This window comes from Heliconius melpomene, chromosome 20 (genome assembly GCF_056956725.1).
Source record: "Heliconius melpomene rosina isolate 202511_hmr_F chromosome 20, ASM5695672v1, whole genome shotgun sequence".
Taxonomy (NCBI): Eukaryota; Metazoa; Arthropoda; class Insecta; order Lepidoptera; family Nymphalidae; genus Heliconius; species Heliconius melpomene.
This window is the reverse complement of record NC_140408.1, coordinates 2,692,993-2,710,474: the sequence shown is the minus strand read 5'-3', so window position 1 is coordinate 2,710,474 and position 17,482 is coordinate 2,692,993. Positions and strand designations below refer to the sequence as shown.

Genomic DNA, 17,482 nt, shown 5'->3' with positions numbered 1-17,482 from the left:
CAAACTTTTACTTGTATCTAGACCCAAGAGGTACGATTTATTACAGAACGAGTTTTTCCTTGTTCGCAAATAAATGGAGTTTGTTGATTGTTTCGTAATGGAGTAACAATAAGCACCGTATTGACACTGTATATTTATTTGTTAAATTTACAAAGTAAATATTTCGCGTCGTCAGAGCCCCGGGTCAGGTCTCAGGAGTGCTGATTGTTATTAATTCAATTTCCCACTGGCGGATATCGCAAATTATACCTCGGGATTACCTCCAATTACTTTAAAATAAACATGAAATATTTCACCATTGTACTAAATTGTCCTTTGTAATATTTTGTTGGATTAAACTTTTTATACGTATCTATACAAATTTGTTATTTATTCATATATAGGATCCGCTCACGTGTTATTATTTAACGGACAGTGATGTGTGGCTTCTATTACACCACTACGCGCCGTATTGCGGCAAACAATTTATCAATATAACCTATACGAGTATGTATTTGTCGACATATTAGACACTGTTGATATATGTATAACAGCCATTATAATGACATTGACAATAATTAAATGCACAAGAGCTCAAATTTTACAAGTTTTTTCACTTCTATGCATTTAACACATTACCAGCACCCCGATTTTCTGATGAAAAGAGATGAAGATTTTTAACAGAATACGCATTAAGTGTCGTAACCTAACGCCACGCTTTTTCTTTGCAGGACCAATCCTGAAATGTGATCGAACGGTCAACCATCACTTATACAGTCAGGCCATTATTTACTGCGCCCCGATGACGTATAACATTTATTAATTAGTAAGGATTCAAGCGCGCCCAAGCCAAATTATACAAAATGTTTACATAAATTGTAACTTGTGTTATTGTGATATGTAAACTATTATTATTTAGTTTCATCTAAATCTAAAGTGGAACAAACATCACGTTTCACGCTGTGTCCCGCGTATAGTAGGGTAAACAGAGGGAACCTAATTATCATTATATTAATATTAATTAATTAATAGTATAAGATTCACCCTAAATAAGCGTGAACATTATGATTTATAAGCGTCTAACATACTAACCTCGTCATTAGGATCATAGTACTGTTCCAGATAAGGGTGCGCCAAGGCCTCTTCAACCGTGATACGCTTGTTGGGGTTGAAGGTTAGCATACGATGCAAGAGGTCGAGCGCCCTGGTATCCGCTCCGGGGAAGAGATCCGTCCACGGTACGCGTGGCTTGTACGGCAATGACTCTAGGTAACTGCGTGCCTGTGAATAAATGTAGCATTTAATATTTGTTGTATGCTTTTTTTATCAGCTTCACGCTTCGGTGTGGTAGGCAGAAGCAACCTAGTGTTAAGACACTCCATTCCCGATTTTTCGCCAAATTTTCCAGGTATTGCGTGTTGAGTGGCGCAACTCAACGCCGTGTCTTGCCTTATTACCAGAGGGAAGAAATGAAAATATTCATAAATAATCATTCACTCCACTAAAGTGGAATCGAACCCACCATACAATCTTGAAATAGATACGAAAGCCTCGATAGGCGAGTCGGACTCGTACTTAACTGGTTTTTATATTATAATTTGTTTGTCAGGTACAATTTCACGAGTATAATACCTATTCTTCACTTGAATATGGAAAATACGTATATGACAGTTAATTTTTCAAACGAAGCCATCTGTAAAGAGCAGGTGTTTCAGGCATGCATTTAAAAATACGTTTGACTTTGGCTAACTCCTATAATTTACAAAAATGTCACATGTTTTTCGTAAAGCGAACGTATAACAATGTTATGTAAAAAAATACAGTAGATCAGAATAAAAATATACATTTTATTTTATGAATGTGAATATGAATATCCCAGAAAGATATAGTACTGAATTATATTCCATGCCGTCACTCGTGTACTTAAACGGACCCAAAATAAGAAGTTTTCTATATATGAAGATTAAATAAATGTCGATAAGTCGCCCAAAATCAAAAGCTGATTCTAAGATAATAAAAAACATAATATGTTGTACAACAGAAATTTCGGAAGTAGGTTCAGGTGCCGAAAACCGATGTTTGTTCCGGAATTAACAGAAAAACCTAGTAGCAAACCACCGCCATCATCCGAATTAACGTTTTAATTAACATAATAATATGTGAAACGATGTACCTACGAGTACAACAATATCAATCAATATATTTAATCGTCTTAAATGGTAGGACGGGACAACCTATCATGACAAGACTACGCCGAATTTTTCGCCTATTATACAATAATTGATATAATATATAAAAACTAAAACTATATATATAAAAACTAAAAAAATAAAAACCAAAAACAGATCAAACTTATAACACCCCTTTGTTTTCATGTTTCCATTTAAAAATGGCGTCCATGGTATCCACGAGCATTACGTTTAAGCAGACTAATTTCATTGCGTGACATTATTGTAATTAATTTGAATCGATATAAATTATATATACTAGTTGATTTGGAATAATAAAGTAAACAATAGCAATCAAGTCCCTTGTATATTCAGAACGTTAGTTGAGCCATATTGTTGGATAACAAAGTCTTTGTTCCCAAATTTATCTGAAATTGTTACAACTAGCCAAAACAAACGGTTCATATCAAAGAGTTTGAGCTATACCACTAGTTATTCTATTTCAGAAATATTTAATCAATTATGCTTATGTAGTTGAAAATGTTTTTCTAATTTATGTAATAACTTAACTAATTGGTGAATTGAGAAGGGTTATACGTCAAACTATCAAAACATATAATTCATTCTATTACGAAGATAGTATTTTTTTAGCGTCACTGTGTATGTAGCAGTGTAATCAAATAGAGCTTAATGTTAAAACACTTTGTTCACTGGTTTCTACCGAATTTTCAAAACATAGCGTATTGATATTTTTATACAAAATAAAAAATATTGCACCTTGTTTTTAAACTTAAATTACCTACCTCAAATAAAATTGTATTCCTCAATAAGCACAGCTTCGATTTGTCACCATATAAATTAACAAGGTGTCAAAAGTTCGACAAGAAGCCAACCTCAATCAAAAGTTTTGATTAGAAAGGAAATGTACGTTTTCATTACTTGTGCATAAAATATGAGAAGAGTCTATTAACGATAATAAGAAGATATTCAACATGAGTGCGAACTGTCATTAAATAAACTATAAACATGTATCTATTATTCTTTATATAGAATCGTAAACTAAGTCTTTAGCAAAGTTGTTGTGCATAAGCCCACAGAGGCAGCAAGTAATTAAAAAAACATGTCTATAGAATCCAATTTTGAATCCATTTGGATAATTTCATATGAGCTAACAAATGAGATTTGCTGTGCACTTTCAGATAAAAACTAAGATGAGGATTAGCATAACAGGTTTTACTTAGTCTAGACTCTAACGAAATTTAATTTACATAATTTTAAAGCGCTTTGGGCTAAGAACAATCTAATATCACTAATAGTGATAAGGTCGCCTTTGCATACTATTCTATGTCTTTTGTTTTACTATTTAGTTATGTGTTTGTTTATGTATGCAATAAAGAGTTTGTTTATCTATCTATCTATGTAATATTATATACCTAGACTCGAATTCATTTATTAATCTTTTCTACTACCTAAACAAGTAGAATATTAGCGTTTGCATTAAATAATTAATTTCACAGAGCAATTTGCCTATTACTAGTTAAAAAAACAATTGTGGTGAACAACAACACCGAAATGCATTTTCAAATACATCAACCAGTTGATGTTGATGGGAAAGAACAACTATCCCGCATCTGTTATTTGCTCTATCATCAACATTACTATACTGTGAGGACGTTTTATCTAAAACGTTTTGGAAATTGAAATAAATTGATTAAAGCGAAAATATTTTTATCAAAGTGTCATTTACTAACATAGATAATTTACTAAAAAATAGGGATGTCTAGCGCGAAGAGTGCCTACAAAAAATGACCCTGGAAGGAAACTGAAAGGTGAAACCATTATAGACATATCGATTTATTATTAATATCTTCTTGCCAGCTAAGAATATTAAACTGAAAATAACGCTGACTGGCCGAAATGTATAGACTCTTCGTAATTGAACTGCGATAATACTTTGATATCTTAAACACTTTTACTTTCATCTTAAAATATAACTATCACAATATAAGAAATATATATCTAGATGCGAAGAAAATCCAACCTGAGAAGAATTCACTTTTATAATAAAGAAAAGTGAGGCATTTTCAGGGCACGTAACGCCGAATCGACCGTTTCGTCGCCATGCACGCCTTGTCCATCAATTATGGATGAGGAATCCAATAAAGACTACAATGAGAATGTCTTGTTTATTCCTAACCTTTGCCAATCTTCTTCGTTGATCGTTTATATTGCGTAAGGGATAACGTTGTTTGCTGTGTATTATATATAAGTGTTGGCTACGCTCGAATAATAATAATGATAAGATAATAAAGCAATATTTATTTTATCAATCGTTATTTATGTACGATCGTGTGATAATCGAATATTGGTACAGATTACATATATGTCTTGAGTATTGGGACTAAGTAAAATAAATAACTCATGATATTTATTAATTAATAACTTCCATTTCCACTTTTATATGAATATTGAAATAAATGAAACTTAACCAGCTTTATACAGATATAAATTAAGTTTTCATTTTATTAATTCCATTTTATGATACGGTTTGTGAGAAAATTGACTGAATTGGGTCCAGAACGAAATTAAAACATATACGATACATTTTCATTTTAATTTTCACCTATGCTAATGAGAAACAAAATTTACGGAAAAATATATTTTCTAAAATTAATTATCTATTACACTTATTATATTTTAAAATATTTCTTATACACATCGACCTGTTTAAGTAGTAATTTATTAGCGCTGTAGATAATTTCATGGTTATTTTGCATTTCATAGCATTACTTAGGATGAAGCAAAGTTAGGTTTAGTGCATCTAAGTCTACGTAGTTGCAGCACAACTTCGTATGCATTAACTCTATCTACTATGAATAAAGTATCTCGTTAGATGAGGTTGTTCGTTTAAAACCAAGATTATGAACGTATAATATTTAAAATTACGTACTAGAAGATACGGGAGGGAAAATTAATTATAAACTAGTATAATACTAAAGTATAAGATAAACTATGTAAAAGATTTTTTATGTAGAACTCGAAGTTTCAGGACAATAACGGTAAAAAATGAGCTGTAAAAAAGTTAATTTAATTAACTTTTTATATAATCTGCAAGTCAATGGCATGAAATGAAATTATAAGGCAATTGTGTAGGCTTTAGTGGTATCTATTAATAAAATGCTCGATGAGCAAAGTGTTCTTCGGGGTTGGAGTAGGGGAACACTTTGTAGGGGACGATAATTTCATTAGATCAGTTATATATACATTTATAAACAAGTGTTACTGTAGCCAACATTAAAATATTATTTACCAAATAATATTTTAGAAGTTAAAAATATATGTGAAAAGAATACAATCTAATGTATGTATCCCATGTTGTATGTATAGCTATAATTTCATCAAACAAACAACATAAATGTACAAAATATATATATATTTATTTTAGCATTTTATATGATAGTATAATGGTATTCGTGTTGAATTTTCTCTAGTAATAACATTTTTGTGCCGAAATTACTCTGGAAATGCTTATAATTTGATGTAGGACTACACAATGGAACATCAGGCCTCATATACGACATTCTTTAGGAGCATACTCTCGAGTGCTTAGGCCTCTACAAGTGCAAATTACATATTAGGTGCGCACACAAAAGATAATTTAATTAATGTTAATAGAAAATAATATGTTTTATATGTATGTACATTATATAGTTACAGAGAGTCTACATCCATGTTTCAGTTTATTAACTTTAACTAACGTTTTTTTAAATTATCATTAAATAATAATAATGAATTAAAAATAAAATATTATTATTAAAATGCTGTTTCTTTAACACTATATAACAACTATTAAAAATGTAAATAAAGTACCCATAGGTAATATAAATAATATAGAGTGTGGTAAAGATTTTAAATACATATAATCTTTATCGATAAAAGGCAATGACGAATGAGTCATCAACGCCCTACCCAATCTGCTACTCGGGCTACATTTTGTATGAATAATGTCGTTGAAGAAACGAGAAAGAAAATTAAGAAAAAATAATTTAAGAAAAAAAAAAGGGGGCCAAGTTTGTGTAAAAACTTTTTTATGTTCGTTTTTTGCTCACAGGTTCTAGCATAAGTTTATATTTTACTAATTAAAATTGATTCTCTGTAACTTCTAAAAGTTGTACATACAACGTTTAATAAACCATAATAAATTGTTATTAAAAATAAAAACAACTATTACCATGGTTTACATAAATAAGGACGTAGAAATTTAGTAAAGTATATTAAGAAGTTGAATTAATAGAAATTGGCTTTCTAATTTATTCCTAAAATATAACACGGGCTGTCCTAATCTACGTATACAAAAGTTATTTTCATAAAATCTATACAAACAAAAACACATTTAAATATAATCTTAATTAAACTTTGCGCTTCAAATACTTTTTTAGCATTAATCCCATAGAGATATTGGAGAATTGGTTATTCTTTCGGAGACTACGCCCCCTCACTGGAATTGTCCAGATAGCCGGAACGTGACGTGACCGAAATGAAAACATAAAACACGCAAAGTTTATATATACACAGGGAAAACAATCAGATTATTTGATTTGGTTCATTCTTGTTTTAATTTAGTCTTTTTGTTATTTTTAGACAAGGTACATAATTTCTTTATAACAATGGCTATTTTTAGAAATATTTATTAACATTTGTTATTTATTATTATGTATGTAAATTTATATAATTTGTTTAATTGGAGCACTACCGCTATATATATTATTTCGCAAACTGGTCTCCTTTTTTTTAATATTTTTGCGAAACTTAAGTCTTTGTACAGGTAAATTATAGTAAGGTTTTATACTATTTAATATCTCTCTATGGACAGCTGTAGTTCATGAATTTGTTATGTTGTCTGTGGAGTAAATTTATAACTTGTAACAAACAGTCATAAAACAGCCATGTCTACTGGGAATAGACGTACTCTCTAATATATTAATTTAATCCATTATTAATTAAATATGTACTTCAATCAAGAACGATAAAATTATGTTTTCAGTTAATTAAAAATATATTTATTATAGAGCTGTTGAGTTTATAGTATGTAATGTTTTTATAATTTTCGTACCTTTTCATTGATAATGCAGTCCAAGTCCTCTTGGCTGGGTGATCCCAAAACGCCCAGGATGTGGTTCAATTGGTCGAGGTAGTGCTTGCCGGGGAAGATTGGCCGGTTTGACAACATCTCAGCCAAAATGCATCCCACCGACCAGATATCGATGGACTTCGTGTAACCCTGCACGAATTGTTTTTTATTATGTTGATGTATCACTGCTATATTAAAAAAATATTAGTAAGTATACTAAGCAGATTATTTACATCGCTAAAGCAAGAAACAAAATTCAACGTATATGTCTTCAACTGCACGCTTTGCCTGTAATTATATAGCAGATGAGAGACCAGGATTTAGTGGCAAGGCACTCCGTTCTTCACTCGAATACCAGTCATTGCGTGTTGAGTGCCGGAACGAACAATAAAAATGATTCCTTATTGCCCTGAATAAGTATTAAACCCACAATCATCAAGTTTACAGTCAGACGACGACCTAACGCCATGACCTCGATGTATTTTGAAGTGATGACAAAAATATTTCGTTGTTTTTCATTAAAGTTTTTGTTTCCTAAAAGAACTATATACCAGACAACGAGAGCAGTAAAAATTTAATTAATGCACAATGTCGAGTCGCTATGGTCGAAAAACCCTGTTTACAATACAATAATTAAGGGAAACAGTCAAAGAGAAGAAAATAATATTTCGTAAAACACACAATGGATAACATATAAAAAGGGCTGATACGAAATTGAGATATTTCTTATTTAATATAAGATTTTAAAAAAAGCGATGTTCGTGTCCCCTTTCAATGTGTTCATACTGTTCCTTAGCTTAGCTCTTATTAAATATTAGAAGCTCACAATTTCTTGCAAGTCGTTACATTCAGCGAACAACGAACGTCAAGAAAGCTTTCAAAGCTTATGCCGAATGGATGATTTAAAGTCTTGTTAGATTTAAAAAATATATATACTAGCGGACGCGCGCAGCTTCGCTTGCGTATTTAAGGGTGAATTCTAATAACCCATGAAACATGTCTTCAATGAAATATTTTTAAGAGTCTAAATTTCAAATTTTATAAAAATCTGTGCCGATTTAAAATTTTTTCCATACAAACTTTGAATCCCTATTTCACCCTTTTAAGGTTAAAATTTTTCAAAATCCCTTAGTGGATGTCCAGATTACGAAAGTAAACATCTCTCCAAATTTAACGTTTCTACTATCAGCGGTTACGGCTGTGCGTGCGTCTTACCTCAGTCAGTGAGGACAAGTCCTTTTATATATATTGATTATGTAAATTTAAAATTCCCAAATTAACATATAACAAAAAACTTTGTTAGCATACTACGTATAGTTGTATATTGGATTCAATTTCACCTACCCAAAGAGACAAATCGATACTCTACCCTCAGCACAAGTGCTCTCAATAGTTCCATTATCCCATTCGTTATCTATATTTTAATTGAATTGAAATAAAATCGATCATATTCCCTTAAAATAAAGTTCTATATCGATTTTTCGATAGTAATACATCGAAAGAATCGAACTGTACAAATTATGCACGTCATTCTCGATGGATACTATCTCTTTTCACGATTTTTCAAGCGAAACTTTTATGAGGCTGAAGCGCAATTTGCGAAAAATTACGAAGCTCCCGAGCGACCGCGCCACGCCATTGGGGCTGAAAATAATGACGTGCCTCGTTACTTTAGAATCGATAAAATATTTTTATTTCACATTATAATATCAAAATTTAGGTTATTTATGTATTAAACTAAAGAAATACATTTAAAACTATATTTTGAACCTTATAGTGGATCCATTAAGTAAAATAAAAAAAATAAAAAAATTAAATGTAACGATAATAATTAAAACTACGTAAACCTAAGCAATTAATATAAAAACTAACAAGTTAATAATAAAAAAAAAAAGAATTAAGTTAATATAAGTATTAAACGATAAAAATCTCACGCTCAAATAATTAATATACAAATTTTGTATGTACTAAATATGTAAATAATGTAAGTGATACGATGTCATGAACCGTTAAACTTAAAACACGCAATAACGTAATCATATTAAATGTGTTGCTGACCGAACTAATAGGTAACTGACGTATAGCCGTATATATAAAAAAAAAAACAATTTTATAATACTAAAAAAAAATTCAATTTCCTCAAATGGGAATCGAACTCACAACCAGTCGATCGATTTCGCAGCATTTTTTTTAAAATAACACATATATTATATCTTATTTACCTTCGAGTTAAGCATAATCTCTGGTGCGCGATACCAGCGCGTCGCGACGTACTCCGTGAGGAAGCCCGTGTGGTCGTGGTCCGGGTCCGCCACTCGCGCCAGACCAAAGTCACAAATCTAAATATTGATAAAAAATGTAAATAGAATTTATATTGTATATCTAAAAAGTTACATAAACTAATTTTATGCCAAATCAATAATGTGCATTACTCGTAGTTTTTCTTAAAGTTATTTTGTGAAGTATCTCTTGAGAATTTGCCTAACAGGCTGTCAGCAGATTTACACGGATATGTGTATCGGGTAATTCATATGTTGTTCTAAAAACTGCTTTCTTACGTAATTTTTCTATATATGTAAATGTTTAGTAATATAAAAATATCAGTAAGGTGTATCTTAAAAATTTATTAAAAAAAGACATCATTAAAATAAGGAAATAAGTATTGAAAAGTCTAAATATGCTTTAATTAAATAAAAAAATATGATATTTAAAATAATTGCGGTCAAAGATTTTAACAAGACAGAGTGAAAAGATTAAAACTAACGAGGTCTATCAACGCAGCGGGTTTGCGTTTAACACTTTCATTATAGTAACAAGATGCTGCCAAAAGCCGTTTGTTATCTTGTAAAATGGTAATATTTGCTTAATTAATTGCGGAACGAGCCATGGTTTCTTTAAAACTTTGATGAAACAAAGCCCTTCTGGCAGTATCTTTTATGTTGTTATTATTGTATAATATGGCTAAAAGTTTATTGTTTTGTTTAAAATAGATATCTTAGCTCTTCCTCCCAATTAATGATGCGAATATCATGAGGATATTATGTTCATATTACATGTATGGAATACTGAAATGGTGATATGAAGGAATTTTAAAACATTAGATATTAATTAGATCGCAATGTCGCCAGCAGGCAAAGGGAACCTAGTGTTAAGAAACTCCGTTCTTCATTTTCCCCGCTTTCTATAACGTAATTTATCATATCATACATTTTTTTAATAAAAGAACCAAAAATATTTCCCATATTTCAATTGTCACAAGCTTAAGGATCAATCATCGCAACAATTAAAACCGCCAATATTAAAATCAAACAAATGCGTGATGTCTATCTATAGATCGTTCGTTACACACAAATTATGTAATATATAGTAAATAACATAATACGCCATGTTTCACTTCTAGGATTTCTCTATTCTGAGTATTAAAATAATTTCTTATAGTAAATGAAGGCTGACGACATCCAACCTAAGGGCGTTGAAACTGATTAATTGTATTTCAAATCGTTCTCAGCTTTTCTACAGCTGAAGTAATATTAATTTTAAAGTGGATTTTTTTGCGTATATTTTTAGGTTAATTTAGTTTTCAAATTTTCAGTTTTATGAAACGTTAGAGATATTCTTTTCCAGTAAATTGTGGCAAATTATGTTATTCAAATATTCTACTTTATATTTTTGGTGTTAGTGAAATTCAGAGAGAGAACCTATATTAAATTTTAAATGTTTAAGGGCCAATGGCAGCCCCGTTTCCTATGGTATAGCTAGTTGGTTAGGGTGTAAGTATACGATCCTATAATTGAAAAGCTCTTTTTTAATATTAAAATCGTTTTACGACCCTATTTTTTTAATATACTCCTTTTTCTGTAGGAATATTGAGGTATCCTTTATTGCGTAGCACTGCGTGACTGCACTTCATAAGAACTTAAGGAAATTGGTGGAGTTCCTCTAATTACCAAGCTGTGTTTCAGTATAAGCGAAATATAAATAAAATATACCAAGAAATGTTTTCATACGACTGTAGCTTAAAGAGTTAATTAGGATATTTATGAAGAAGCTAATTTAACTTTTATTTCAGCAAATCTAGTAGAAAATCGAGATAAATAATTTTAAAAATGCTTTTCAATAAAACGTAATTTCGATGATTTTTCGTTAAATTTTAAAACAAGCATGTTTACCTTTAAATCACATGTGGTGTTAAGCAGTAGGTTGCTCGGCTTTAAATCCCGGTGAAGAACGTTCGCCGAGTGGATATACTTGAGCCCTCGCAGGATTTGGTACAGGAAATAGCAGATGTGGTCATTACTTAATTTCTAAAACAAAATACTCCAAGTTATTATATTCAAAACCATATGATGCCTGTACAGGTTTTTTTTTAATTAGCAAATTTCTTTTAAAGGACATCGTTTTGCAGTGTTTCACTGTAAAAACCTTTAAAACAACGGTTATGGTATCTATCCTCCATGGGAGGGAAAATAATTATTTTCATTTTCATACACTAAAGATAATATGCGGCGTTTAATTCCGCCTTTTGAATTTACATTCTCAAAATCGAGCTGAAAGCGAATGCAGTAGCAGCAGCAGTGCCTAAATAAACTGTGAAGCTTAATAGCTGTGAAGTTTAAAATGTTAATATTTTAACATTCTAAATTCTATAATATTTCAACACTCTCATATTGCATTAATATGTATGAACTTTTAAATATTTGTTGATAGTTGGAATACAAATTTCCAACCCAGTCCAACTTCAAGAACTATTATAGTATAGTTCGACCTACGAAACCCTTTGGAAACATGCTGATATATGAACTTGGTTACCGTTTTTTTAAAGTGGACACAGAATCTTATATTACCACATTCTTATGGTTTCACTGTATAGCATAGCTCGTTTTGTTTGTATTGAATAACATTATTTCCGAGGAGCAAATTCTATTTCAATAATAATAACATGTTTTATACATGTATGGAAGTTTTATTTTTTTATGTTAAAATAGAGGCAAGAGATATTTTTGTTATTTTTCTTAGAAGTACTGTGGGTAGAAATATATATACACACATAATGCAGACTTATCGTTAGAACGCTCTCTCTTTCTCTATCTCTATGTCTTTTTATCAGAGCTAAGAAATAAGAAGAAAGTACTCACATCCGCGTTTATACTGTAGGGCTGCGCCACGAACACGACGACGTCTACACTAATTAAGTAAATGAAACTTATTGTGTTACCTGTGTTTTTAATAATTTATAAAGGTCCGTCTCCATTAAACATTGTACAATGTACACGTCTTTCATTTGGTCAATGGTTTCTGCTCTTAAAATATCTCTTATATCAATAATCTGAAACAAAACACAATGTATTAGTTTAACGAAATTTTACTAAAGCTTAAATTTATATACTAGCGACCCGTTTCCGGCTTCGCCCGCTACATCTATATAATTATCAATTAACTAATCTGCAATATACCCGTTTTCTAATAATAATATCAATTTAAAAACAATATCTATATCTAAATTGAATTGAACATTCTTTGAAATAGTATAACTTTTTTATTTCTAACCGATTGGAATAAAACAACTAAATACTAAGAAAAGCTTACCAAAGTACAATAGTGACAACTGCAATTAAATCAGTTAAGGCACAATAATTGCAATGCATTTCTCTGATACATTCATATAAAAACACCGATCCGTAACGATTTTATAATAAACTAGCGGCCCGCTCTCGGTTACACCCGCGTGAACTATGTAATTATTAATTTCTGTCTCCATGACTACGTCCTAGTGACGTCTATGCAAAATTTGAGACTTCTAGCATTTGTAGTAACGAAGTTTCATACAAACTTTCGACCCCAAAAACAACCCCTTAGAAATCGAATATTGCAAATTCCCGTCTTAGCGAGCACCTACGTCCTATAAGTAACTCCTATGCAAAATTTGAGATTCCTAGCACATATAGTTTCTGAGATTTCGTGATGAGTGAGTGACCTTTCGATTTTATATATATAGATATAGACATAATTTTTTGTCACATGTTTTTTGTGGATTGTATTTTCATAAGACAGAATAAAAAATAATATGATAAACAACGTCATTTCTCATCTTCAACAGCATCGGATGACAGAATTCTAAGTGACGCTTTACGAAATAAAAGGCAAACATTTCCTCCTATCAAAGAAACACAAACACCAACCAGCACAAGCTGTTCAACAGAAGATACCTACTTGCCAACCTTATATAACGTGGAAAAAGAATGGCAACCTTGCAGCAACGTTATAAACTCCGTGACGGGGAGAGTGCCGTAAATGTTTACTTTATAACCCCGAGCGGTCTTGTTACGAGAAAATACTATCCTCCATTCCAGTACTTTTGCATGTTCCTATGTACTATATTTAGTATGGAAAATAGCGTTTAGAAAATTTTAATGCTTCGTGACTGCATAATATAAAATTTTATGTACAATAGAAGCAGTTATAGTGATTTTATGCAAATTAGAACTTCACGGCGTTTCCTTTGACTGATGTGGTAATAAACTACATATTTCTCTTGTATATTTCGATAAAATAACAAATGTTATTTCTGATAGCTGTATCACGTATGTAAGACAAAATAGAAATAGATAGACAATAATTAATATCATTTTTTTTAGTGCATATAAAAAAACTATGCATTATTGCAAGTAAACTTGCAAAACTTAAAAATTGAAAAAAAATCTGTGTTTTTCCTTTTAATTTATTTGTTTAAAATTAAGTAATTTGTTGCAAGTATTATGTGAATAAGTACTTATATTTAAACCTATTTAGTACTCATTTAGTAAATAATGATATAATTCCTAGACATTTTCCACAAATTTGCGGAGACAACTAAGAAGTTAGAGAAATGGCTTCGTCCTTTGTGGCTCTTACCCACACGTGGTCATTGCGGGTAACAGATTACAGGACCAAGTTCTAGTTTGTATTACTTAATCGAATCGGTGAAATTTATCACTATCTTCTCCATACAAATTAATCACACAAGACATAAATAAAAGAACCGCCCGTAAAGGCTGCAAAAAGTGATATATCTAAAAACTTACATTCTCATGTTTAAATCGGGTGAGGATTTTTATTTCTCTCAGCGTCCTCTGACAGTATGTCTGGTGCTCAAATGGGGATATTTTCTTGATGGCTACTTTCGTTAACTTCATGTTGTCGTAAGCGGATCTGTACATAAAAAAATAATTTACGAAATATAAAAATTAAGATATTTATTTATTCCTATTGATATTTGTCTTATCATATAAATTGAACACATTTGCATATATTTTAAAAGATTAACATTTTCTCTTATTTTAGTTTTGAAAGGATGAAAAAGAACTTAAAACCCTTTAAATGAGCAGTGAAATAATGTCAATGAAAAAAGCCAAAATTGGAAAAGAATTCTCGATGTCCATGAAGTTTAACACCAACTAAAAAATATAACGACACAAAGTAAAATAGGACGGGAATTTATAAAAATATGACAGAACTAACGCTGACTTCTCAAACTGATGGCTGAGCTGCCGTTTTTTCATTTAAAAAAGCTTTAACGTCGTTGCAACGAGTAAAAGCTTGTTTTTACGTTACAAATAATATTTTTCTATCAATAAATACAAATATTTTTCAAGATATTGATCACTTTGCTTTGAAACAACTGTAACTAGTTAAATGTAAATAGGTACATATACGAGTATAAGTGGATAGTCGGTCAACTCTTATTATTCTTCATTTTGTAATTAACGAACAAGCAAAAATTCTTACGAAAAAAACTAAAATTTAGAAGATGTATATACAATACTAGCGGTCGCGCGCAGCTTCGCTTGCGTATTTAAGGGGAATTCTAATATCCCAGAAAACATGTGTTCAATTAAATATTTTTAAGAGTCTAAATTTCAAATTTTATAAAAATCAGTGGCGATTTAAAGATTTTTCCATACAAACTTTCAACCCCTTATTTGCACCTTTAGGGGGAGAATTCTAGAAAACGATGAAACACGTGTTTAATTAAATACTTTTAAAAATCTAAATTTCAAATTTTATGAAAATCGGTGCCGATTTAATTTTTTTTCCATACAAATTTTGAACCCCTACTTCACCCCTTTAGAGTAAAAATTTTTCAAAATTCCTTCTTAGTGGATGTCCAGATTACAAAAGTCAACATCTGTCTAAATTTCACGTTTCTACGCACAGCGGTTACGGCTGTGCGTGCGTCTTACCTCAGTCAGTGAGGACAAGTCCTTTTATATATATAGATTGTATGGTATGTTATTTGGTCAACTAAAACTACATAGATTCAAACACAATTTGCAGGTAAGATGAAAAATATAAAATAAAAATCAATAGTTATTTATTTTAAGCAATTAAAATATATATAGAAGGCTGTGTCGCCTACTTTAACAAATTTCATTTCTACAGCAAGTGCTCTTGCTTTTGGCAGTGATTTTGAATATTCATTCACATTTTTTTGGCGGTAAAGCGCAATTGAAAACTGCCTGAACGACATTCGTTAACCCGTTATGACGACCTAGTTTCGGAAAACCTTATAAAAATCTACAGCATTTTAATAGTTGTAGAGAAAAGAAATCTCCGGGTTATTTTTCAGTAAATTTGCCTCGATAGTACATATGCCACTTTAAAATATAATACGGCATTTTAAGCGCCACACTCGGGAGAATTAATAATTTTTCCACTCTAATAGTAAAAAGCTCCGCCATTCAAAATAAAATATCTTTAATTCTAGCGGATAATCACAAATAGTGTCTTGCGGAACAAAAAGTAAAGATAAAAAAAACTTTTAGTTAAAGCCAAATTTTTCACGGAAATTCTTATTGCTATTATACCTATAGCATTAGAAATGTTCTCAAAACAAAAGTAAATAAGTATTTGAAGAAATTCAAACTAAAGTTGTTTTAGAAGTTATATAGTAGGTACTTTGGGGAGATTCTTGTACATTCTTAGCCAAATACTATTAGAAAAGTTTCGAATAAGCGCTTTTGAGAGTGAATTTTTGCTTAATAGGTAAACAAGTTTTAAATTTTTTTTCTTTAAGTTATGCGATGTTTTTTTATTTAAGAACTAAAATGCTTGCCTTAATCTTAATAATCAATTAAAACTAATTGTAAATTAGTCTGGATTCATAAAATACATATTAATAATTTAGCATAAGCTCGACACAAAGTAATCTCAACGATACAATTATGTAGATTCGCTTGGGGTTGAACGTAAGACGTGAGTTATAAAACAACATGAGAAATCTTAATGAGCGAAGTTGGCAAAATCTTGTTTCAAGAAAAAACATCAGTGTATTTAGTAAAATAGTGTATTAATTATTTTACATCACGACTCTACCGACGAAGAATACTACCATAATACATACCTATTTATAATACACAAATGTAATCCACCGACTGGTTGTGGGTTCGATGCCCGCTCGAGGGGATGAAATATTCCATTTCTTGCTTTGGTGTCGAGGCAAAGAGCGGCGTTGAGTTCTGCCACTTAACACGCAATGCCCCCAGAATTCGACAAAAAGTGAGGAATGAAATATCATAACATTAGGTTCCCTCTGCCTATCCTGCTATGTGCGGGATATGTGAAAGCTTTAAGCTGAAGATTATTATTATTAATAAATACTTATTTTTGACAATTAAAATAGTCTTGTCTCAATGGCATAAAAATAAATAGAAAAATATAGAATTTTCAGCATTTTAACCAAGGTACCAACCACTACATTGAGTAGCCCGTCTCGAAACCATTAGAAGTGCTCATCAATATTCTAAATCCAGATTTTCTGCACTTTTATATATTCAAATTGCTCTAAAAGCCATGAAAGCGAGTGCTCGCGGCGGAGTCCGAGTGCTCTGGCTTTACCTAAATCCGACGTCCGTTCTTGAATGGCTTCTGGCTACACTTGTAGCTCTATAAATGCTAAAATACTAAATTGTATTCGCGATTTTACATGTCACCTCACCCTCATTGTATAGGACGATCTCTTAACGAACTTCTTCTCTTTCCTTCATTTAAGTAAAAACTTAATTGACTTATTTAAACAAATAATTTCTCCCACTGTCCGTCGAATTCTTGAGGTACTGTGTTTAGTGTCACTTTAACACTATTTAAAAAAAACGATTCAATCAATGTATGCAATGTATTAAAACAAGAACTTAGCAATATCAGAATCTCATATTTCAAATTGTAAAGG

General features: G+C 31.0%; 1 protein-coding gene across 1 annotated transcript in view; it reads right to left on the bottom strand.

Moving 5' to 3' along the window:
* Positions 1-17,482, bottom strand: part of rl (Mitogen-activated protein kinase rl) — a 35,692-nt gene that overhangs the window by 3,831 nt on the left and 14,379 nt on the right. The window contains exons 2-7 of the mRNA XM_085204406.1: positions 14,340-14,466; positions 12,494-12,604; positions 11,448-11,582; positions 9,501-9,617; positions 7,261-7,428; positions 1,072-1,260 (exon numbers count right to left, since the gene is read on the bottom strand). Coding sequence (XP_085060532.1) covers positions 1,072-1,260; positions 7,261-7,428; positions 9,501-9,617; positions 11,448-11,582; positions 12,494-12,604; positions 14,340-14,466 — 847 coding nt within the window. The remainder of the gene's footprint in view (positions 1-1,071; positions 1,261-7,260; positions 7,429-9,500; positions 9,618-11,447; positions 11,583-12,493; positions 12,605-14,339; positions 14,467-17,482) is intronic.